This window comes from Natator depressus, chromosome 9 (assembly GCF_965152275.1).
Source record: "Natator depressus isolate rNatDep1 chromosome 9, rNatDep2.hap1, whole genome shotgun sequence".
NCBI classification, from domain to species: Eukaryota; Metazoa; Chordata; order Testudines; family Cheloniidae; genus Natator; species Natator depressus.
The window spans coordinates 41,514,185-41,540,656 of record NC_134242.1 but is presented as its reverse complement, the minus strand read 5'-3'; the positions used below and the strand labels follow the sequence as shown (position 1 = coordinate 41,540,656).

General features: G+C 38.8%; 1 protein-coding gene across 3 annotated transcripts in view; it reads right to left on the bottom strand.

The window, feature by feature from the left end:
• Positions 1-26,472, bottom strand: part of PIK3CB (phosphatidylinositol-4,5-bisphosphate 3-kinase catalytic subunit beta) — a 190,957-nt gene that overhangs the window by 13,878 nt on the left and 150,607 nt on the right. For all 3 annotated transcript variants that reach the window (XM_074963971.1, XM_074963970.1, XM_074963972.1), the window contains 7 exons: positions 26,096-26,217; positions 20,319-20,462; positions 19,056-19,155; positions 13,815-13,993; positions 13,028-13,137; positions 12,488-12,566; positions 438-605 (listed from right to left, as the gene is read on the bottom strand). In XM_074963971.1, coding sequence (XP_074820072.1) covers positions 438-605; positions 12,488-12,566; positions 13,028-13,137; positions 13,815-13,993; positions 19,056-19,155; positions 20,319-20,462; positions 26,096-26,217 — 902 coding nt within the window. The remainder of the gene's footprint in view (positions 1-437; positions 606-12,487; positions 12,567-13,027; positions 13,138-13,814; positions 13,994-19,055; positions 19,156-20,318; positions 20,463-26,095; positions 26,218-26,472) is intronic.

Here is a 26,472-nt window from a genome sequence, read left to right as displayed (position 1 = left end):
GTCCCATTCAAGTCCTGAGGGCTGTCTAAATTATGTGTGAGACTTCAGAGCTTACAGCCACCTTAGCCTCTCCCAGTCCCTGAGATGTGAGTTTTCTGCTGAGCCTCTTAGAGGTGCAGTGCAGAATCTCACCCAATCCTTCTGGATATGCATTATGGTGATGCTATAATGGCTCCAGAATTAAGGTTGCTTTGAATTTAAAGAGTGTGGGGGGGGGGTCAAACCTATTTATTATGTGTGAATAATACAGTGTATCCTCTACTAATTCTGAGAACAGAATACATTTTTGGACAATTTACATGAAAAAAGGGTGCTCTGAATCACTTTGCAGGATTGAACCCTAAAATGGGATTTTTTTCTTAATCCTCAAAACAGATTTTCACTTTGTAAGGAATTTTATAACAAGTTATAAGCAAGAAATACACATGAAAATTTACCCTAAATTGTATTCCTTTAGCCAATTTAAGAGAGCATCTTTGTTGAACGCAGCAGCAGCAGCAACATTGCTACTATTTAACTGAATATCTGCAATGGTTTCTGAAGCAGAAACAGCCTCAATAAGGCCAGAATGGTCTCCTGTTGCTAAACAACCATATGGCAACATCCTGAAACAAAACAGAGAGACTATTAAAAAAAATTAGGAAGATTGTTTCTTTCAACACAAACATTCTTGAGCTGAATGTCCATGCTAATTTTAAGGCTAAACTCTCAGAAGTTAATAAATGGACATGTTTCCAGAGCAAAAATATCAACACTTTATTTAAAAATAGTATTTTCGCTCCACTACATAAATACAGAAACTGCTGTAGAAGCTCACTTTTACAAATCCCAATCTTACAAATGGCCACTTCTATGAAACAATTTCCTGAATTTTTTGGGGGGTGGGGAGGGGGAGAAGAAGGGCAGGGAGGGCAGATATCACATAACAAAAATCATGTAGATGAAGAACAAGTCAAAATCCTTTCACATTTCGATGCCTTCAGTGTATTGGAAATTGCATTGCAATACTTGAAAGGACAAGAAGAAAATGATGCAGTGCACAATACTACAATTTATACACTATACCTACTGTAATTCTGAGTGCTTAATTTTAAGATCTTTTCCACTTTACAAACTCCTCAGTCCCCAATTAGTTCGTAAAACAGGGGTTCTACTATATGGGAAATATGCAACACTTTGCTTTTTACTGAAGTGTAATTCTGTTAGAAAAACAATAGAGGGAGCCATTTCATGTCAGTTGCTAGTTTACAGTGTAAATGGGCTGTAAAGAGGAAGTAAATTACATTCACACTCACTTTAAGATTCCTTTATAGTGTGGTTTAACGAATGGTGTGGTTTAAGCGTGGTTTAAAGGTGCCTTAGTTTAAATGAAAATCCAGCCCCTCTATGTTTTAGCACAATATCAATCGGATTTCCATTCTTCCTAGTTCAATTAAAAAGTTTCAAGACATTAATAAAGAGGTAGCACAGTATCTCCCCCAAAGTGTTTAAGAATGACCACCGTAGGATGCTTGGGTGCATTACAAAGAGACAGAAAATAATACAGAACATATCTAACAGAATATATATGCTTTTAACAATCTGTGCCATAGGTAAGATAAAATTGTGAAAGTTGGTACACTCCTTCATTCTGGACTGCTGATTACAGACAGGTTTCAGAGTAGCAGCCGTGTTAGTCTGTATCTGCAAAAAGAAAAGGAGTTCTTGTGGCACCTTAGAGACTAACAAATCTATTTGAGCATAAGCGAAGTGAGCTGTACTCCTTTTCTTATTACAGACAAAAACCCAAATCTGGAATTTCTTTTACAGAACACCAAAAGGTTATCATTCTACCATCCACCACCACCACACTAACTTAAAATCAAGAAAATTATCAAAGGCAAGCAAGTGCACACCACAGGCACTGACGTTGATAGCGAAGTCCATCTAGAGACAAGCATATTGGCAACACATCATTATGTTATACTTGACAATGGCAATCCCTTCGGTTTTCAGTTTTGATAATTCATATTGAAGTAAATTAGAGCTAAGATTAAACGGGACCAGACAAATGCAAAAAATATGGTGAGGAGGCGTAGATGGGGATACAAAAAACAGGATTAGGGTTATTTAATGCAGAAGTAATTTAACTGAGGTATTTACAGGTATGGAGAATAGGGTCACATATAGATGTTAACAATATTTACAATTCAAATAAATATGAAGCAGTTTCATCAAATCTGGAGTTCTAGTTGTACACTATTCCCACCATTAACCCTAAGAAGACTATTTTATATATCTTCATTAAAGTAACTGATTCTAAAACTGAAATTTACTATATTAACTACAACAGAAATTACAAAATATTCATAAATATTAAAAAGCTGGTTACTGATTTTAGGATTCATTTAATTAGACCAAAATATGTCACCAAATATAGTGGACATGAGCTGAAAAGTATATGGTTAAAATTACTACCCACTGGTCTTGAAAAGTGAACTGACCTTCTTGTCCATTGGGGGGGACAGAAGCTGAATTAACCCTGCTCCTGCCAGTCTCCTCTACTTTCCCACCACACCTTTCCCTTCTCCTCACTCTGAGCTGCAGAGCAGAGTCTCCCCCCTCACAATTTCTCTAGCCCTCTCTCACTATGTAAATGTTTGAATTCTGGGTTGCTATGAGCAGGTAGAATGCCTCCTGCTGCCAATCACCTATATTATCTCTTCATGCAGGACCATTTCAGAATCTGAGTCAAGAATTCACCATTGAAAGCCACCAACTCCTTTTATGGTTTCCTAGTCTAGGGCAGGGATAGGACCAGCAGAAGGACAAGTCGGGGCAAAGCTAGAAGGCAGACTGAAGAGAATACATGGATTGAGAATCCCAACCCTGGCCTGGCAACAGCTATCTCCCCCTCCCTCCTCTCTAGTAAACATCTCTTAGCAGCCCCGACAATTCAGAAAACTGATTGTGTTTTTGGGACATATAAAATTCAACAACAAAAAAAAAAAACATACTGTAAGGAATAATCTTCCATTGGCAGTGAGAAGAGCTACTTCTTTTTCCATCTCTACCATTCAGCGAAACAACAATCATATATATGTAATACAATCTGTTTGAGACACATAAAATAAAGCCTAAATGTGGATGATTTGGTTGTAAGATATATCCATATTATTGCTCAGTATTTCAGAAATCTGTTCTTTAAAATAAACAAACTAAAAAAAATTCAGATTTGTAACCTTTTCTTTTTTATTAGTCTCTTTCCCAATTAAAAAAAACCCGACATCCCAGACAGAGTTTTCACACTGGAATTAAAGAATACATATAACAACTGCATAACACCAGGGTTCATGGTGCAAGGAAACACTGCCCATCCTTATCACGACATGAAAATGTAAGCCAAGTATTGCCAGGTTAAAGTGCAAGCTGGCGCTCTTCCATGGCATTTCAACCTACCCTACTTGTAGCTTAACTTGGCACATATCCAACAACTTCCCCTTCAAAAGCAAGCAATGATGAAAGCTATTCAGCCCCTGGAGGACAGTGTGCTTACAACTGGAGGAAAAAACATTCTTGTCAGAGAGACAGTTTGACAGGAGTCAAATTGGGGACAAATCCTCAGGGCTCTGTCCATCTTCTTCTAGCCTTTTTGCCTTCAACATCTGTCAGTGGGATATCTTCCTCCTTTTTGAAGACCATGTAAAGACCACTGACAGATCTATAAGTAATCTTTGGCAATAAATATAATGTTCTTTCTGCACTGTATTTTCTCTAGTATCTTTCAATCCCTACCTATTTCAAAAAAGTTTAATTCTTCAAAAGGGATCTCTTCCAAATAAATGGGAGAGTATTGGTACTTCATTACATCAGCATGTTCTTCTATTTTCAGGTATAGCATTCAGTTTACTAAATGACTGAAATCCTACAGACAAAGAAAGGTTTTCTTTGGGTTTTTTTAAAATAAACTTTCCTTAATTTACTTGTAGTACCCACAGTGCCAATGCCAGACGTCACACCTATCAATACAGGTAAAAATGAAAATCCACTGTAGGCTTCTTGGCAATAAAGGTAAATATACGTATATAACCCTCTTTGTCTATCAATGTAGTAACTAAGCACACCAACCACCGTAATATGTAGGTTTTGGATTAAAGCATCTTGGTTTATATGTGAAAATTCAGTTGAGTCCTGGGAAAAAAATACACAGCCTTTGAAAACATTTGTCTACATTGGGAAAATGGGTGGTATTCTAAAGTTGTGTTGACTCACATTCACTCCCCTTTAAGAGTTAACCATGACCAGATAGCATGTTTTTTAAACATAACTATCTTTACCTAAAATCCTGTGGCAAAATGGTGTTTAAAAATGTGTTGGATAACACATTTTAAAATACCACTCATTTCTCCAGTGTAGACAAACCTGAAGCTATGAGATAAGCTGACTGTAAAGCAAGTCAATATATCCAGGTGAAAGGTTGGTCTCTAAATCTCCTACCCCTGTCCAGCTGTGCAGCACAGAAGACCAACACATGCTCCCAAGTATCTGAATACTTTGTCTCCCTTCCAGGAGAGGATGATCTGCTGGAGTTTGTCCTTGCGTAGATCCCAAGCAGAAGAGAAGAACTGGACTGAGCCTCCATTTAGAATTGCTATAAAATAAACATTCTGGTTTGTGGTGGTTATAAGAGAATTCTGGCCCCCATCCCAGACTGCTCATCTGCTGCGTAGTGCTTTCTGCACCAGGGCCAGTTCACTGAAGCTGCAGAATCTGTAGTGGCAGGGGGCCCCAGACTGGATGAGGCTCCCATGAGAAGATTGCTTGAGGCAGTAAGCAAGTGCTCCTGCTCTTTTAAAAGGAAAGGTGGAGAAAAGAAGCAATAGAACAACTGGAGCCTGGCTGTTTTCACAGGAGTGTGGTTGGTGGATAAGGATCCAGAGGTTCCCGGTGAAGTAGGAGAAGCTGGGAAGCCTAGGGCCTTCTGTGCACCCAGGGAGCACAGGGGGCAGCAGCGGAAGGGAGACCTATCATTCAAAGAAATGGGGGGCAGGAGGATTGGAGGAGAAAGGGGCAGAACTGACTGGACTGGAGGGGTAGGGGTGATTTTTTCAGCCAGATTGAATTGTTTTGTTTGGCGGATTGAAGATGTGTCAATGGAAATTAATATGGTTAGACTTCAGTTGTGTGGCAATACCAGTATTTTTCCCCTGTGCTAATAGCTTTAGTCCTCAAGCAAATAAATTGAGGACATATTTTTCAAAGTCTGCTATTCAATCCTTTCTTCAGGCTTTATGCCTCGTGAACAGCAGACACACCCAACACCTGACCCTCACAAGAGCTCAGCCTGGTTATTTTTATATTTTCTGATGAGATACATGTGCTGTAGAAATGGAGTTATTTACATTTGATTTTGTGGTAGGGGTGACTTATGGTTCTCTCCCCTGCTTCCAGCATATGCTACTGTTGCTGTCATAACTAAGGCTATTTCAGTGTGCCCGGATCACCATCTGGATACTGCTGCCTGAATACTTCTTAATTCTTTTTGCAGCCTCTACACCCCCTCAGAATTTTGTTTGTAAGCATAAATTATAAAGGATGGATGAGAGGGGGGCTCCCAATCAAACAGATCCACAGGGAACCCTGAGCGTGTCTGAACCAGCCCTATGCTCCATTATGGTGCAGCTCTCTCTGGGGGTTCCCCTTACGACTCTTTCTGAGAGTTTATGGAGGCAATCTTTGGAGTGCATGGCATCTCTCTTCATCTCCCTTTGACGACCTTAGAAAGTAGGTCAGTCAGAGAAAACACATCTAATGACCCATTAAATTAATTCCCAATTGCCAAACGCCGTGTGTGGGGCTGGGCTGGAGTCATAGAGTCTACCCCTGAGAAGGGAGTAACTGAGGAATGCCTGATCTGGTGCTCTCCAGCTGCCAGGAAGGCAGTCCTTGCCCCCAAGTATTAGAGCAGCCTCCTGTAGGCTATTCATAATAGTATAAATTATCTGCAAATATATTTCTCTCTTTTCAAAGAAAAAATTAATCAGATGTTCAACTTTACAGCAACTAAGCAAACATCCAATTACCCTAAAGCAAACATACACTTCCTGAAGTAATCTGTCTATTTAAATTCTTCTTATATCTTAGACTTTACTAAAAGGAATCGTCTCATAAATAGCATATTTTCCTGATGGGTAACTTGTTTATAATTTTCCATATCTGTGTGGTTTGATGCGATGTGCCTGTAAAATCATACTATGAGTCTTCAACTACAAATGTTTAAATGATGAGATCAAATTCTCCAGCTGGTGTAGCCTGAATATTATTTAAAAATATGCTGACTTCTAGCTTACTGCAAAGATGTATATAGTTTAGCAATTAAAATCACAAACTGTAAAGATTACAACTCTGCACATCACATGGTTTCAAGTTATGGACAATGACGGCATGGAATGCTAAATTGCAAGACTGTTAAAAAAAATCAACGTATTGTTAGAAACATTAGTTCCAAAGATGTTCTTAGAAATAAGTCTTCTTTTTCTTTTTTTTTTTGCAGGGGGAGGATAGTCAACTAAAACTAGCATTTGTGTGCTTGTATGTGTATCCTCAGCAGTGGGTGAAGTGGCAGAGGCAGCTGCCTAATAGCTAGTGTCCTGCACTATAATGCTATATTCCTTATCTTGTCATTTCAACTCTTGGAACTGGTACTAGTGCAAAAATGTCATGTTGAGTGCTGTAGTGAGTGGGTGGAAGGAGGTGAGTTCTTTATGTTGCTCTGTAACAAAGACTGGAAGATATAAGAGCAGGGCCTACTAGCTCTGAAAGAAGTTCTGTGCTGTTCAGTCCAGTCATCAATGAGTAGAAGGAGGGTGACTACGATCTGGGGATGTACATTAAAGATGGTAATAATAGGAGCAACTCTTAAGCTTTAAGATGGGTACTAAAGATGAACCTCAGGAAGAAAAAAAAAGTGTCAAGTTCATGACTACTAACATCGATGATTAAAAAGTTTGCCCTCTTCATTAAGTACATTATGGTAAATCATATGTCAGAAGTCTACTGCAGTTAAGCAACCCTCATTACCTCTCTTTAGGTGCAGGAAATTATGTTTATTCCTTCCTTAGCATAAACCCATGATAATAGCTAGATCGGCACTATATTCTGTTCCACTGGCATTCAGAAATAGCATTTCAAAACTGGTCCAAAATGAGTGATATCTGCACTATTAATTTAAGTCTCCAATCCCTAAATTATTGAAAATCATGTATGTTTTCATTGCAGTACATTGAGCTACTTTAAAACATTTACAGTATCTTATTTCAATATTAACTTTACTAGGATAAACTGTGGCATTTTCCTATACTTCCAATATAATATAGCAACGAAGGATTTATAGCATGGTAAGGTAAACGTACACGTATATATACCCCCCTAATGGATACCAAGAAGTGAAACAGATAAACTGCTTCACAGATTTAATACATCATGTTTCTCCCTCTCACCCTTTGTTCCCTATATTATCAGGGAACAAGTGGTAAGAAACCAATTATTACAGGGATATCATACTTAATCAGTCCTTCTTGTCTTTAATATAAAATTTGTTTGTTCTCTTTTTTTATTGTCGTTTGACTGCGCAGAAGTCAAAAGCATTTTCTGAAGATTTTCATGAGAATCAGTTATAATCCAATTATAAGAATAAATGAAAGTGTACTTTTTCAGGGCTCAGTGCAGGAACTAACCTCAATGACATTATATACATCATCTATGAGATGTAGTAATTATTCACACTGGAGGTGTGTTCCAGGTCAGAAGAACTGAAGTGGGTTTTAGCCCATGAAAGCTTATGCCCAAATAAATTTGTTAGTCTTTAAGGTGTCACAAGTACTCCTCAATTTTTTTGCATACATAAACTATTTAACTTGAAAAACTGCCATTAGGAAACAAAGGCAACATAACAGGTAAGGAAATGTCATTTTTTTAAAATTATGCTAACACCTCTAGTAAAAAAGAGTATTTAAGAGTTAACTCACTGGAGGTTTATTTAAACATAGCACAGAAGTAGAAAAAACTAAAGAAAGAAAGTTACTTTCACCAGGCATGCATTACCTTACATCAAACAGAAACTAGGCTTATTTGTAGCAATCCCACATGTTGTTGCCTCTGTTCACTTTGCCTTTGGGCTATATTAGACTGTGCTAAATATGCTTCAAATTTGACTAGAATGAATACAAAACTACATTTAAAAAGTTAAAGTTCTGACTTAAACTGATAAAACTAGGCATAGTGAAAATGATCAGTCTAAGTATTGCCCCTCACATAGCATGAATCATCATACACAACTAAGATCCCTTTATAAAAGGTTGAAGAGAGATCACACTGATGATCTTAACTCTAATATTCCTTTATTTACCCAACTTAAGTCAGACACTTATTTAAATACAGAATAGAAAGCTGAGAGAAAATTTTTGCCTAACTGCCTTTAAGAGGATGTTTCAATTTCAGCACAGAAATTCACAAGGGCAATTTCCTGCAGTGATAGGTTTCAGAGTAGCAGCCGTGTTAGTCTGTATCTGCAAAAAGAAAAGGAGCACTTGTGGTTAGTCTCTAAGGTGCCACAAGTACTCCTTTTCTTTCTGCAGTGATAGGCAGTATTCTCTTAACAGGTAAAACGACACTGGGAGATTTGGCAAACTCCATTCCCTCCTCAACATTGCAAAATTCCTTGGTTTTATTTAATTGAAAATTACAGTATTAACTATTTTTGGATTACTCCTTTTAGATCATTAGATTACCTGTGTCTACTTTTGGGTCATTGTAAATAAGGACTTAAAATGTATTTGATTTCTATGCTAGAGACTTTTCACTGTGAAAAACATCCCAGAATTCTGCAGAATTACGATAGTTTGCACTAGTGCAAACTGTTTCCAAACAAATGAACTGAAATACTTACTTCGAGGGAGGGAGAGGTGCGGGTGGATAGGGGATAGTAATTTTTCCTAGTCCTGTCTTGAACCTTAGTCTACATTCTTCTTTCCCTCTACTGTAACACTTGCCAGTTTAAATTTTAAGTAAGAATCCAGTTTAATACAAATTACCAAACAAAATAAAATACAGAATTCAGGTTTCAGTTTGGGTTAAAAAAGACAAATATTAACATTTAAAGACAGTGGTACACTAATATGCTGTGCAATAAAAAAAAAATCCGTTCTTCAGAGAGTGATTTCAATAATGAACTACAAGTGCATATACAAGAACATAATTTGCTCCCAAAAGAACTTTGTGCAAGTTTCCTTTGTGGTCATTTTTGCACTCTACAGAAATGTAGAAACGCTGCTATTAATGGAAATAGCTACACGGGTTATAAATATATGCAGGGGATGATCATAAGCCAAATTTTTGGCACAAAGTAGTAGTACGAAACCTACTTCCAGTAATATCAACTAATAGACATGAATGCCAGTAAAACACCACATCAAAGTGGACTCCAACCCAGTAAAAATACTTGAATTATGAAAAAATACTAAAATGACATGCTGTGACAGCCATATCTAGCCTGATTTCATCAGTCTATAAATTTGGAGGATTTTAATAATTTGTGTGACACATTTATATTTGAGACATGATGTCTATATCCTGAATTACACTCTATATAAAGAGCCCGCCTCCCTCCAGATGGCAATGAAGTACTGTTCAAGGTGACGTCATAAGTCCTCGAAAAGTAATAGTTAACTGATATGTATTGGACATTCTGGGAAAAGCCACCCTACTAATAGAAATCTGCCTTGAAGATGTGAATGAAGATTCATACCAGGGGAAGATGTACTTACAGAGACAAAGGCCTCATACTTATGTATTTTTTGGAGATACAGAGCAAAGACAAGTCAGCTGAACTTGGTATTCAAACATTCTAGCCCATTCAGCATTGCGCCAGAATGACCATTAAGGGCATCAAAGCAAGCAAACCTCAAAGGTGCTCAACACAGCTATGCCATATACTTGCCGCTGAAATGTATTCTCAGTTTGAGAGCTGCACAAGGGCTGTATGAGATTAAAGTGCTTAACTGGAGTTGGTAGGTCAGTGATACAATAACTCTGAGTACATCAAAATGACAATTCATGCTGCCTTGAGAATTTTTTTTAAAAAACGCTCAGGGGAAGAATCTTCTATTTCCTTGCATGGCCTTTGGGTCTCACACAGATCTAATACTTCTCAATCGGATATTGTAATCCTCCTGTAAGGGATCCATATGGATATCTACTCATGAATAGCTTAATGTGTCTAATTTCCAATCCTTTTCTGCCTGCCACTTAGGTCTGGTTATTAAAGAACTGCAAAGTTGCATTCCAGATCCACACACTCCCAGAATTCAACACAGTAGCTAACCCCACCCCCAGCTAGTTCACAGCTCAGCCAGTGGCTAGCCCCCTAGATAATTCATGGCTCAGCCAGTGGCTAGCCCCCTAGCTGTAGCCAAACATAACTATGCTCTTTGGTCAAAATTCTCTACTCTGGCTGGCAAACAGAGATTTGCCTTCTAAGTTTTTACCTCACTTGGACATACACAGCATTGAATGCTAACTAGGACTACCACTTCCTGGACCAAAACATGAAGCACATTTATATTAGTTCTGAAAGACCAAGTTAACAGTTAATCCACAAAATCATTAAATGACAGAATATCATAGGAATATATAGTTCTGGAAAATATTGTCTGACATATACCAAAGAATCATAAAAATTGACTGGTACACCCTTATTCAAGTGTTTCCTGTCACCAGAAGACTAAGGCCCAGATTTTTAAAGGTATGTAGGCCTCGCTGTGTTCAGTGCTGCAACGCCTAGATGATTTAGGAGTCTAAATCTCATTTGTAATACTGATTTAGGCACTTAGGAGCCTAACTCCCATTGACAGTTGATGGGATTTGGGCTCCTAAATCAGTTAGGCATTTTAACACTGAACGCAGCAATTCCTAATTACCTTTAAAAATCTGGGCCTAAGTTCCAAAAGAAAGCCAAACAGACAAAGCAATTGATGGCATGAAAGCAGTCACTCAAATGCGAGACAAAAATGTGTGTAAATAACATGACAAGACGACTTCACCATGACAAAGGTGACAGCGTATTTGCTTGGTACACAACAAAAAAGCACATCATTTTCCATTCACTTCACTACTTCCAGTATTTCTTTCTCACAATAATTTGGACCATTTTGAGTCAGAAACCAAAAAATGCTGAGAACCACTGGTTAGGTAGTATTGACTTCTCTGGAAAAAATGGAATTACCAAAACTTTTAGCCATTGCAGAATTCACCTTTATATAGGTGTCAATCCTTAAATTTGCACCTGTCCACCAGCAATCTGCAGTTTGGAGGAGTTAATTGTGAGTGAAAAGTGGAAGCCTGGCACTGTTTGACTATTATGAATCAATTTTTTGGATAAGCTGGGTTAAGGGGTGCAGCATTGCTAGGTTTCAAGGAGGATAAACCTATGTGGAGGGCCTTTGAGGAGAGCTGTGAAAGCCAGTGTTCGTAATTTTGAGGTGTTCCTTTGTAATACTGAGCGGTCTTTGAGGAGAAAATGCAGAGAATAGTTGGGAATGCCTTCTTGGACTCCTCCCTTAGTTGAAAAGTCAGGCTCATTTACTGTGGGTCCATATTGCCCGAGGCTGGGACAATGAGCAGCAGAAAGGTAACCTGAATTTTAATCACAGGCAAGTGAAATCTCATCACAAAAAGACTGAGGAAGTGAAGACAATCCTAGCTGGCACAGCAGGTGCGCTTTTAATAATGAACCTCTATCTTTTAAGTGCTCAGTGGGCATTGAGGCTATTTTAGTCAGATGGATTTTTGTCACTAAAAAGGTCTTGTCCAGTGGAGAAGATAAGTTTGGGACAAGGAAAACAGTCACATCCTCAATAGTCAATTCCCTTTGCTAAAGCTATAGGTGCCTGGTTCCCAGATTCCAGCCTTGTTGAAGACTATTCCTCACTATGTGGTGTAGAAGCTATGCTGAAGACCCTGGGTTAACAGTTAAGATTTCTGGCATAGGAGAGAGACAGACTCAGTCAGACTGGACTGTACTACCTTGCCAAAAGGGCAGCACTAATCTATTTTTCCCAAAGCCTTGTCCACTTTATCAGTCTTTATCAACACACTGAACTGCAGGAAAACTAAGCAAGAGAATTCAGGAAAGCAAAGTAAGAGTTAAGGTTAAAGACTGTGCACTGCAGAACAAGACCTCGGACCTTTATAGTGGTCTTCAGACAATAATCAAATAATTGCTTGAATATGAATGTAACTTGTGAATACATTTAGAACTACTGCATGTGAAACCATGATAACTGCAGGCACATTTGTTAGCCAGAAGGCCTGAAAACTTGGGAAAAAATTCTGTAATTGCATTAGCCACATAACTGCTGATATGAGAAGTGAAAATGTACCAGTTAGAGACTACCTTGTCTACTCAGGGAAACTGGATTCTCTTTGCATTGGATTCAGAAAAAATTCTTACCGGAGGTCGAGACCGGCTTCTTTCCAAAGTAAGTCCATCAAACGCAAAATCTGGAGTGTCAACATGTCTTGTCGTAGATCTGCAAGAGAAAGATTAAAAAAATGCTACTTTAATTAAATAATTTCATGTTGTTTGTATTAAAGGCAATAAAAAGTCAGTAGTCAATTAGATCAAAACATACATAGTAAATATATGGAGATATCCCTATCTCCTAGAACTGGAAAGGACCTTGAAAAGTCATCGAGTTCAGTCCCCTGCCTTCACTAGCAGAACCAAGTAAACATTATAACATTTTATTCAAAGAATACTGCCCAATCAAATACTACATCAGTCCCAAAGGTTAAATGGGGCTAATAAAAAATATGGAGCCCTAACAGATAAAATGACACATGGATGGGTTTCTAATGGGTTAGGCTTAAATAGTATCTGCTTTTCGAGTTATAGGAAGGCATGGGTAACTTATGGCAATAAAAAAGCTATACAGTCTAAATGCGAAGAAAAAAGGAGAAGCAAAAAATATAAATTCTCAACTTCACTTACCATCGCCATTTTTAAAGATGATCCCAAAGAGATCCCCTCCAAACATCTTATTGTTGTATACTATCCATAAAGGCTTCATTTTAGAATCCATATATTTACACTTCTCAACACTGGAGGGAAATACAACAACTATTTTACTCAATTAAGTAAACACTCTATTTGTAAGAATGAAGTGCAATAAAAAGTTTTAGAGTTCTAGTGTGGAATTCTTTTATACTTTGGTTGAATGCCATTCCAAACTTTCATTTCAGCACTATCATGCGAGTTATACTTGGCAAATTTACATCTATATAAATTTATATCTGGAAATTACTAAACCTAATGCCTGAAATAGCTGTCTGTATTTTCTAAGAAAACACATGACCTTCTTTAAATCCACCCCATTCAAATTTTAGTTTTCTGTCTGTATTTAACTGCTGAGCATAGTATTCTAATGGCTAACGTGTTTATTGTTCTGAACAGAAGCCAAGACTGTACTCTGACTCACTTTTAGGTTTACATATATATATATATATATATATAACTACAAGATCAGAAAGAGCGTTAAGTTTTAAGGTGGATAGCAAAAATCTTCAACCCCAAACTAAAACTGACATCTTACCCTTAAGAAAGCAGAAATTTGCTTACACAGCTAGGATGATACCAGACAGACAGACCGACCTTCTCCCACCCTTGAAAATGCACTCTGTGTCAGAGCTCCTGCTGAGCTTCACAGACAACAGAAATCAAAGTGTTTCCATATTAAAGTTATGGTGAAAATGTAAACAGACAATCATATATAACTTACTATAGTTCTGATAGAATAACAGAGGGATTCAAAGGAGACTGGAGGTTAGAAAGTGCTTCTCTGTATGCATTTTGTTTTAAACACGTGTGCATTGCATCTTTTCCTTTTGCTTTGCTTTGCTTCATGGCATTCAGTTTTATTAGACTATTTAAGGTCTTCAATTTATTGAGGGCTTCAACCTGAAACAGATTTTTTAAAGTATTAATTTCTGAATCATTTATGAAATTCTAAATACAAGGATAATTTGAAGTCCATATTATAAAACTACAAATGCAAAGTCTCATTTTCAAAATAAAAGGCCAATTAAAGATTTGGTTAAAATATTAAAGCCAGCAATAGTAACAGGTTTCTTTCAATATAGTAAGAGTGGATTGTAATGAAGATGCCATTTCTGAAAAGAAAGTAAAACTTTCAAGAGCACTTAAGTGCCTTAGACTTTGAAATCGCATTTTCAAAAGTGACAAAGGCACTCAGGAGCCTAAGTCCCAAACACTTTCAATGAGACAGGCTCCTAAATCATTTTGGAGACTAAAACGTAGGTGTTTTTGAAAATTTTCCCCATAAAATTTATTTTAGTGTATTGTCTATATACATGCATTATCTCTTCCATATACAACATACTTCTAAGAACTCTGGCCAAATTTCAAACTAGATGCCTAAAATTTGGCACCTATATTCATATTGAAGTCAGTGGGAGCAGTGGGCATTCATCACCTCTGAAAAAAACAATTATTTAAGAATCTAAATATGGATTCAGGCACCTTGCTTTAACTGGCTTATATCAGATCAGTATAATCATGCCACTGATCCCACAAAAAATTAAGCACATGCTTAAGTTTAAGTTTTTGCCGGATTAGGGCTTAGCGAACACTGGTTTAATAAAATTGTGCTAAACCCCTCCATTTCACCCACCATTATAACAAACACTTGAAAACTACCCTATTATAACATTAAAATGGGACTTATCTGTTTGATTTTCCCATCTTCACTGACAATGTAAAAAGTGAAATCCTGGCTCCATTGAAGTTAATGGCAGTTTGTCATTGATTTAAATGGAACCAGAAATTCACTCTAAATATTTTCGTTAGTTATTCACTACAGTTGATTCACTTTTAAATGAACTGAGGGGAGGACACAAAAAGCTACCCAGTTAGAAATGGTTTGTCTGAGGTAAGTTTTTTTCCCTTGCCAATGACACCCATTGCAAATAATCCATATCGTAATCCAAACCATGAACCAGAGAGCTTTAAAGACTGGGAAAGCTATGGAATATATACAGTTTGCCAGCTATTTAGTAAAGAAACTTTGCTAACTTATTTAGAGATCAAAACTAACTAGCCCACTCTCCCATAATACCAGAACTTTCAAATCAGACATTATGTTTCTCAACTTTCTAGAAAAACTCTTTCATACAGAAAGCTAACTGTAATAGAAGCAATGGCATCCAGTCAATTAGGAAAGAAACAAAAACAAAAAAACCCAACTATTTTGTATCAGTCTTTGCAGACAACTTTCCTAACGAAAATATGTCCATACTTGACATGCTGGGAAAAGGATCTGGATAGACAAATAACCCCAGAGGAACAGGGTTTGATCAGGAAAAGAGGACCAGTAATCTCACTCTGTAGCACAATAAAAGAATATTTCTTTTTAAGATACTATTTAATGGTACCTCACACCAGACAGGTTAAAAAATATAGATAGACTGAATGGGGATAAATTGGAGAAATTGTGATGGAAAAGGAGACTATGCATACATGGTGGACATGTCCAGTCATTAGAGAGTACTAGGGTTGCCAGGCGTCCAGTTTTTGACTGGAACGCCCAGTAGAAAAGGGATTCTGGAGGCTCTGGTCAGTGCTGTTGGCCAGGCCATTAAAAGTCCGGTCGGCGGTACAGCAGGGCTAAGGCAGACTCCTGGCCTACTCTGGCTCTCCATGAGTCCCGGAAGCGGCTAACATTTCTCTCCGGCTACTAGGCGGAGGCGCGGCCACAGGGGCTCCACATGCTGTCTCTGCCCTTAGCACTGACTCCGCAGCTCCAATTGGCCAGGAACCATTGCCAATGAGAACTGTGTGAGTGGCACCTGACGACATGGACAGCATGCAGAACAACCTGGCCGCACCTCCGCCTAGGAGCTGGGGGAAAATGCCGTCCGCTTCCAGGAGTGCCTGAGGTAAGCGCTGCCCGGAACTTGCACTCCAAACCCCCTCCCACACCCCAACCCTCTGACCCAGGTTAAAACCCCCTCCCGCACCCTAACTCCCTCCCAGAGCCCGCCCCCTCCCCGCACCCCAATCCTGTCCCAGCCCTGAGCCCCCTCCCGCACCCAAACTCCCCCCCCCAGAGCCTGCACCCCTCCCAGATTCTGAGCCCCTCAGCCCGAGTCCAGAGCTCTGACCCTCTCCCACATCCCAACCGCCTGCCCAGCCCACTGAAAATAGTGAGGCTGGGGGAGAGCGAATGATGGAGGGAGGGGAGATGGAATGAGCAGGTCCACGGCCTCAGAGAAGGGGCGAGGCAGGGGTGGGGTTTGGAAAGTTGGCAACCCCAGAAAGTACTGGAATGCAATCAGTAATCAAATATCACAAACTGATGGGTATTACGAAATTATCCTTTGGTAATCTCATGGGGCTTCCAGAAATGGTCACCCAAAAGGAAATGAAAAATTAGTCCCTCATCTGGTAGTAGCTGCTCAGCTACTGAAAGCATCTAATTGGAAAAAGAAAAATAGCCCAATTCTAGAGGAATGGTTCAAAAAAACATATGGGAAGTTGTGGTTATACTAATTTTTCCATAGCAATCACATACCCAGAAAAAACAGAGGATAAACAAGTACTTTGATAATTGGCTAAATTTTATTCAATACTCAAAGAACATTCACCTGCAAAAAACCCAGCACACCTGTCCAATTTTTTTGGAATATTAACATTTGATAGACATGCCTGGTCTGTTAAATATGTGTTATCACTCAATTTATTAAAATCACTAGAAATGACATGTCATTGGTGGTGTAGTAATGCTCACTCTGTTAATATGTAGCACCCTGTTAACAGAGAGATCTGATGATTATATTTCTGTATAATGTCTCTAAGCAAAAGTTCACTATTGTAATGATTCTGTTTCCTATATTTATATGGCAAAGAGCTGTAAAACTGTTACTACTCCCTCACTAAATTATTGGGAGGGGGGAAATGTTTCTCGGATCACAATTGTTTGACCTTAGCCACACAGGTAAGGCATATTGTATATCTGTGGGAAATTCAATAAAAGTAAGTATGGTTTTTATTTTATTAAATCCTCATTGCAGTGAAACTTTAATGTGACCAAGAATGAGTTAAAAGTGCTTTGAGAACTATGGATGAAAAGTGTTATATGGCCCACAATCAACTGTACATAACCATGTCCCTAACCTTTAAGCATTTGAGTAGTCTCCATTACCTTCAACTGACTTCACTGACATAGCTCATGTGAGGAAGTTAGGCACATACTTAAATACCTTGATTAATGGAGTCTATAAGAGATTATTATTATTAAACAAACAACTTTAAATTTTGTTGCTTGTAACTGGACAATTATTTGTAACCAATATGGTATTATACCTTGTGATGTTCACTGAACTGTTTATTCTTTTGGGGCAATCTTTTTGAGGAAAGACACTGAAGAAAATGCAGTGACATTACAGCACCGAATGTCAATATAGCAAAGCCCTTTGTACATTCTGTCTAGGCTTGCTACTGATTAACATATTAACATGTGCACGCTATATTTTAATCTCAACTCGCGATTAGTGGTTATAAAATGGTTCTTTATTATAACTGTATACATAAAATCCTCTTTAAACCAAAGTTAACTTGATCAATAATCTAACGCTGATTATTATTCACTCAAGGATATTCTACTTTCACATTTGCAACAGTTAGTTTCTATACAAGGAAACTTCAGCCTAATCTATAAGGTGTTGAGTTAAAGCTCAACATTTCTATAGATAAGCTGTCAGGCAGGATGCTGTGGAAGCTGTATGCAGTTTGATTATAAAACTGAGGCAGTGGAGGACCTGCCAGGTCAGCCATCTGTCAAAACCAAAAGCACTCTGCTTTTCCACAATTCCAGGAGCTGTACAAACACCAGTGACAAGGGGACAAAATGGAACCTGTGCTGAACAAACAGGAACTTTTTGAAGTATTTCTACTTTGAATTTCTTCCGTGTTTGCACAGTTGGGAATTTTTTTGCCCCTTCTTTGATTGTGTTGACATTTGTTTCCTGAGAAGTGCACAAAAAACTTCACTGACCTTAAGTCTATTACTGACAGCATTTCATCACCTAGTCTTTTTATTATTTTTAACAATACTAACAAGCACATTTGTGTAAGAGATGGCTTTTTCAATGCTTTCTGAACAGCACTAAGAGAGAAGAACAATGGTAGATTCCGATTTACTTCTTGAGATACAGTTGTAACCCAGATGTGATCAGAACTAAAAGAAAATTTTGATCAGAAAATTTCTAATTGGGTTGCTTTTTGTTGCCTCCTCTCAGTTTATATATTTGCTATGCATTAAATAAATCGGACAGAGATATTACCTCTGTTTTTCAGAAATACGTATTACTGTAGCAGCCCAGGTTTTAAGCCAATGCAATTTTGACACATTAAACTCTTCAGAACGAGCTTTGCAATGTAAACATTGGCAGATCATTAATGGCAGCACATTTTAATATGTTTAGAAATGAACCTCAACTCTTCTCTTGACTGGTACCTCCACAGTGATAGCAAAAATTATGTCTCTTGTCATTTCTCATTACAGCGAGCTATGTAGACTCCATTGTTAAGGCATTATTTTAGCCTCCTTATTAAAGCAACAGTTTGAATTACCTTTAACAAAAGCCAAAGCTGCAGGAAGTGACCCTTTAGAGTAATCTTCTAAATCCATTGTTCCCCCTGGTATGCATGCACCCTATTTACAAGTATCAGGAATAGTTAAATGGCTGCCATGCAGGAGAGCTTTCCTCCTCTGGTGCTCCCCCACCGCTTGCTACTTCCTGTGTCAGTGGCCTGGGGCACGGGCTCCCCATTCCTCTGTCTCTCTCACTAGCCCTTTCTTCTCTTTACCTCCCTTCCCTTTTCACACACAGATGTTGTTCTTATGAAAGGAGCTTGCAGTTGAACCCCATATCATCGATGGAATAGATATTTCACTTGCAAGTCAGGAATAAGTGAAGACAAATATTTAAACAATCAATACCTGTTTGGAAAGCACTTTCATGTGAGCAATACTTCCACGGCAGTAAGCTTCAAGTATTACGCCAAACAGTACGGAGACAGCAGGTATGTGCACCTCTGACCTACATGAAGCATGATGTGAAAACAGAAAAAAATCACTGAGTTGCAAAGATAGATTGTATCCATTTTACAGATAAGAAATCTTCAAGCTCTTACACTAGGAACTTATTACTACTGCAATTAAACACAAAACACAATACTCTGACTTAACTAAAATGCAAAACTACATTTGAAAAAACAAAATCCTAATGCAGGGCCACTTTCCCAAAGGACAGCAGCATAGTTCAATGGCTACGTGCTAGACTTTGAAGTAGAAGAGTCGGTTTCTATTACAGTTTCCTCATTCTTTGGCCTAGGAATATTTCAGAGGCATTTTAAATCACTAGGAAGGAAGGAATGCTTTTATATCAGTCTTCAATACCTCTTTGTCCAGAAATGGTGTTGATAAAACTATGGAGGGAACGATGTTGGCTAGGCTTCAGTTATGCTAGAGTAGCAGGGGTATTGTGAGGAAAAATGGAGGCAGTCTCAAGGGTTCATGAGGAATGTGGAAATTTTCCAAAGGAGTTCCCCTTCCTCCAAAACAAACCATTTTAAAGGTATTAGGACAAAAGCTAATTATCCTCCACAAAAAAATTAAAAATGTAGTACTGTATTTACTTTGTTTTTAGGTAAAAACAACAACAGCAAGTTGCATTTCTAAGCTTGAGACAAATGAAAGCCCTTCTTACAAGGTATTTGTCATTCACAGAAAGGTCTTTCTACTCTTGCCTTTAAAAAGTGGCAACTAAGAATCAAAGAAATTTAATGTCTCAACAAGAATTCAAATAAAAGTGAAATTCATTCAAACTTCTGAGGTATAAATGTTGCATTTCCAATGCAAATAAAACATTTAAATTTATATACAGAACAAATTATAGAAATAAAACTTCCAAATGTATGACAATATTAATTCCCAAATGGAGCAATTTAATTTTTCTTTTAAATGTAGCTTTTGTTTTGGAGATTGCGCTACTGTTATTACATTTTCTGATTTTTAACCCTTTTTATGAAGAATTTCATGTTATCAACATCAAAGTTAAGGAATCACAAGATCAAGAAATACACAATATTGGGGAATAGTTACGATGAAAAATCCTCAAGAACATGTATTTGGTATGAAAGAGTTCATTCTGCCTGCTGAGGATACACACCACCCACACTAGTAAAAAGGGGAAATTCTTACCTTAGATGCCAAAATAGCATCTGCCCTATCCTCCTATTAGCAAGTGCTCTCTCTACCAGGAATCTGGAGAGGGCACAATCGAGAAAAGGTTCATATTTCAGAACTTGCACAAGCTGGAGAAGATACTGAGAGAGCTCTTCATCACTGGAAGGAGATAAAATCTTGTAAACAGCCAGGTAACTGGATTAATCGATTCTTGAAAAACAGACACACACACAAAGTCTGTAACAATGGTAAGGTCCACATCTAACAGGAAAGGTTTCCACCTTTCAGGCAAATGAGGAAGAAAAAATAATGCATGTAGGCTGAGTGTGAAACTGCCAAAGAGGTTCTAGAAGACCTTGAACGATAAGGAGAGACACCATTATGGTTAGAGCAGAAACTTCAGATAGAAATCAAGGGGCATAAAACGCTTTGGGTGAAATCTACTGAAATCAACAGGAATTTTTTCCTCTCTGTGTGTGGTCAGATTAACTGCCTTCAACGCTTCATAACAGATCCTTGTCTCCTCTTTCAATTACTCTGACTGTGGAGATGGATCTATGGCAACAGCTCAGGCTCACCCCAATCCCCTCACGTGGTGCAAGAGGCATGACTGGAATGGACACTGAAATCACCTAAGAAAAACTCCAGCAACTCCCACTCCAGGTCAGTGGAACTCAGTAAGCTTACTCAGGGATGCTAGGTAAGTGTAAGGGTGAATAAATGGCCAATCTTTGTCTTTAGGGGAAAAAATAGATTCTTAGTGGCCCCAGGTTGAAGGGAGTGCACTAAGTACAGTTCTGCCATTTCCAAGGATTTGATCTTTAATGGTTATCCAAATGCTGAGGTCGTTCTATGGCTCTAATGAGACAGTCAAGGTGAGCTACAAGATCTCTGTGGGGCCTTACAATTCTGTCAGCCCCTCTGTGAGGTTCCAGGTGCATCTGAAGTTAAATGGGTAGCTCTATATCTATGCAACCACAGCACCCAAGATCTGAATTAAAATTTCAGCCTATAACTGTTTGAGGTTCAGCACCAATTTCACCTGAATAATTTTGCAATCAGGTAGCTCTAAAAATGAAAATATGGCATGTTGGTTTAGAATGGTTATCATAAAAAGATGTCAAGAGCAGCCAAAATTTAAAACAAACAAGTAAATAAACCAAAAAACTCCAGAACTAAAGTAGTATTCAATAATTCATCCAAAAAAAGCCACCCAAATAACTTTTCAAGCACCCCTTTTTATTACTTAATTGTTCTGTATAATTGAAAAAAATGTATTCCTTCTCAAACATAACATACATCTTTCCAGGAAAACATCTATTTCCAAAGAAATAAACACTTGCATTCTCTATTTTTTTATGTAGTGACTTTGTTGCTTTAGCAATGTCAGGACATATCTGAACTTCCCCCCTGAACTTTCTAGATTTTACACTTCTGAATTGCCTATAGAACTCTTTACCCAAAACAGACACAAAAGTAAAAATTAAAACTTTACAAGTTACTGAAAACTCAATCATGACAGTTGGTAGCATGTTTAAAGTGGCATTCTGAAAAAGTTTAATTTGGATAGAAGTACTGAAATCTGTTGTAGCATAAATTCCAACAAAGATAATACTTCATTTCTAACTATTATTTATTTGTAAGAATCTGTTTTAGAATGTTTAAGAAAGCCTAGAATACAAGTATTTTTCTGCTGTCTGGTGGTACATTAAGGAGTAAAAGCAGAAGAATAAGGGCAATGGACTTCAAAAAAGTAGACTTTTACAACCTCAAAGAACCCGTAGGTAGAATTCCATGGGAAGAAATCTAAGAGAAAAAGGAGTTCAGAGAGCTGGAAGTTTCTCAAAGAAACAATATTAAAGGCACAGCAGCAAACCATCCCAATGTGAAAGAAAGGCAGGAGGCATAACAAGGGGCCAACCTGGCTCCATCAGGAGCTCCTTAATGACCTGACAATCAAAATGGAATCCTATAAAAAGTGGAAACATTGACAAACTGCTAAGAATCAGTACTAAAGAATAGCACGCACATGTAGGCATTAATTCAGAAAGGCTAAAGTGCAAAAATGAGTTACTCCTAGCAAGGGATATAAAAGGCAACAGGCAGAGGTTCTATAAGTATATTAGGAGCAAGAAAAAGATGACGGAAAATGCAGGTCTGTGACTTCGCAACGAAAGAACTAATAACTGATGATACCAAGAAGGCTGAGAAGTTTAATGACTATTTTATTTCCATCTTCACTAAAAAGGTTAATGGTGATCAGATGCTTACACAATCAATATTAACAAAAAGAGGGAAGGAACACAAGCCAGACAAGGGAAAGAAAAGTTTAAAGATATTTAGATAACTAAGGTAGATGTATTCAAGTTGGCAGGGCCTGAAGAGATGCACTCAAGAATACTTCTACCTAAACTAGCTGAAGCAATCTTGGAATGTTAGCGACTATCTTTGAGAACTCCTGGAGGATCGGTGAGATCCCAGAGCACTGGAGAAGGGCCAACATAAAAAGAGGAACAAAGAGGACCCAGAAAATTACAGACCAGTCAGTCTAACTTCGATACCTGGAAAAACCCTGGGAACAAATTGTTAAACAATCAATTTGCAACTATCTAGAACAGAGGTGGGAAAACTATGGCCTGCAGGCCACATCCGGCCCGTGGGAGCATCCTGCCCGGCCCCTGCGCCCACGGCTGGGGAGGCTTGCCCCTGGCCCCTTTCCTCCCCCGCAGGTATGCCACCATGCGGGCAGCGTGGCTTGCACCTGCCCACCTCCCAGGCTTCCCAACAAGCCTGTCCTGCCGCTCTAAGGGGGGGTGGAGAGACTTGGGCAAGGGGCAGGAGGTCCCAGGGGGGCAGACAGGGGGCAGTTGGATGGAGCGGAGGTTCAGGGTGCGGGGTTGAATAGGGGGTGGGTTCCTGGGATGTCAGGGGGTCCCAGGAGGTGGCAGGACAGGAAGCGGGGGGGGGGGGTTGGATAGAGGGTGGGGTCCTGAGAGGGGCAGTCAGGGGACAAGGAGCAGGGGGGACTGGATGGGTCGGGAGTTCTGAGGGGGACAGTCAGGGGGCGGGAAGGGGATGGGAGCCAGGCTGTTTGCAGAGGCACAGCCTTCCCTACTCGGCCCTCCATACCATTTTGCAACCCCGATATGGCCCTCAGGCCAAAAAGTTTGCCCACCCCTCATCTAGAAGATAATAGGGTGAAAAGTAATAATCAACATGTATTTGTCAAGAATAAATCATGCCAAACAAACATATTTTCCCCCTTTAACAAGGTTACTGGCCAACTGGACTGTGTGGGAAACAGGAGACATTATATATTTTGAGTTTAGTAAGGCTTTTGACACAGTGCCACATTACATTCTCATAAGCAAACTACAGAAATGTGGGCTAGATGAAATTACAATAGGGTGGGTGCACAACTGGCTGAAAAAACATACTCGGTTATCAATGGTTCACTATCAAGTTGGGAGGATTTACCTAGTGGAGTCCTGCAGGGGTCTGTCCTGAGTCTAGTACTATTCAATACTTTCATTAATGACTTGGATAATGGCATGGAGAGTATGCTTACAAAGTTCGTGGATGACACCAAGCTGGGAGGGGTTGCAAGCACTTTGGAGGAGAAGATCAGAATTCAAAAAGACCTTAACAAATTAGAGAATAGGTCTGAAATCAACACAATGACATTCAATAAAGACAAGTGCAAAGTACTAAATTTAAGAAGGGAAAAAAATCAAATGCAGAACTACAAAATGTGGAACAACTGGCTAGGCATAGTACTGCTAAAAAGGACTTGGTTATAGTAGATCACAAATTGATTTGAGCCAACAATGCGACACAGTTGCGAAAAAGGCTAATATCATTCTGGGGTGTATTAACAGGAATGTTGTACATAAGATATGGGAGATAATTGTTCTGCTTTACTCAGCACTGGTGAGGTCTCAGCTGGAGTACTTTGTCCAGTTTTGGGTGCCACATTCCAAGAAAGATGTGTCTAGAGAGTCCAGAGGAGAGCAACAATGCTAAAAGGGTTAGCAAACAGGACCTATGAAGAAAGGTTTAGAAAAAAATCTGGGTATGTTTAGCCTTCAACAAAGACAACTAAGAGGTGACCTGCCAACAGTCTTCAAATATGTTAAGGGTTGTTATAAAGAGGATGGTGATCAGTTGTTGTTCATATCCACTGAAGGTAGGACAAGTAGTAATCAGGTTAATCAGCAGCAAGGGAGATTTATGTTAGATATTAGGAAAAACTTTCTAACTAGAATAAGTTACTAAGAAAGGTTTGGAACCCCCATCACTGGAGGCTTTTAAGAACAGGTTAGACAAACACTTGTTAGGGATGGTCTGGATACATTTGGTTCTGCTTCAGCATGGGGGTGATTGACTAGATGACCTCTCAAGGTCCCTTCCATCCATTCTATTATTCATCACCATTTAGATTACATTTTCTTTACATTTTTACTTTCGGTATTCTATCAGGCATATAAAAATATCTGAAACTGAGTTCTTATATTCTGTTGAAGGGAATTTTGCTTTGGAGACTTTGCTAAGAATAATCATTCCGGATGAACCAATTCAGCATTGTTTGGTGAGCCAGGGTTAACAGCAATTACTTGTTTACATTTGAAAGAAGTCAAAATATTTTGTCAATAACCTAGCCTTGACAATAAAAAGCTGTTCATCACATACAAAGTTCAGGAGTCAAGGACAGGAGACGTGCAGTAATTCTGCAAATGATAAAGTTCAGCTTGTTCTGGGGCAAAATTTATACAACAGCAGAAATGTACACTATAAAGAAAGAATTGCAAGCAGGGGAAACTACCTCTAAGAAAAAAGAAAAGAAGGACTAGTGGCACTTTAGAGACTAACAAATCTATTTGAGCATAAGCTTTGGATGCATCCGATGAAGTGAGCTGTAGCTCACGAAAGCTTATGCTCAAATAAATTTGTTAGTCTTTAAGGTGCCACAAGTCCTCGCTTTCTTTTTGTGGATACAGACTAACACGGCTGCTACTCTGAAACCTACCTCTGCGAAGAAACTGAAATGAAAAACTATCAAATCTTAGCTTTTTATTAAATGGTACAGAGAGTAACTGGGCCACTATTTTCAGGCACAGAGTAGCTGGTTTGTGATCCTCACAGTATTTCACTCTCCATGTACTTCTCCTTATCATCAAAGGCCCCACATTATAGTGATTCTCCCACTGACTAAGGCCTTGTCTACACTACGTGAATAACATAGCTGGAGTCAATATAGCTTAGGTCGACTTACTGCGGTGTCTACACCAAGCTGCATTGACAGGAGATGCTCTCCCGTTGACTTCCCTTACTCTTCTCATTCTGGTGGAGTATCGGAGTCGATGGGAGAGTGATCTGTGGTCGATTTAGCTGATCTGTGGTCTTCACTAAACCTGCTAAATCGACCCCCGTTGCATCGATCACTGCAGCACTGATCCCCAGTAAGTGTAGATGCCCTAAGTGGGGAGGAAAGACATTCCCTTTCTGTGGGATTAGGACACTGCCAGCCTCTTCTTGGAAAGGAAGGACATAAACTTTGTTCCCACCATGGCAGTATACTGAGGTGTTAATGGGCTGCCAGACTAGACTATAACTGGGCCATTCTAAAAGAGTTTAACTGTTTGTATGTATGGTTTTACTTGGGGATCCTTGTGTGGGAAAGAATGTGTTCTTAGACCATTTTTGATTCTGAGTCCTTTTTTTCCTTGTAAAAAAAGTAGAATGCAATTTCCCCCCAATGATACTTTTACAGCTGAACAATTTCCATAACTTACCTCATTTGCTTTAAACAGCCCACTGCATATTCTCTCACATACTGGTCCGGATAATTGAAATCCAGCAACTCTAATGCTTCTCTAGGAGGCAGTTTTGACCATATTTGAAGAAGAGCCTGAAGCTGTTTTAAAAACAAGAATATCTATAGTCAGTCACCTGTTCAATATATAGTTGAGAAATTAGATGGGCAGATTTTCCTGATGGTAATTATTTGGAATAGTAATGTTAACAAAAGGAGAAGATGATTATGGGGCTAGCTGGTTGTAAAACTAGAAAAACAATTTTGTGAAAATTTTCCCATTTTTCAGCTGTCCTTCTGGGGTTCTTTTGGTGGAGTTTTGTTTTCTGAAAACCTGGTTTTCAGTAAGTAAACAGT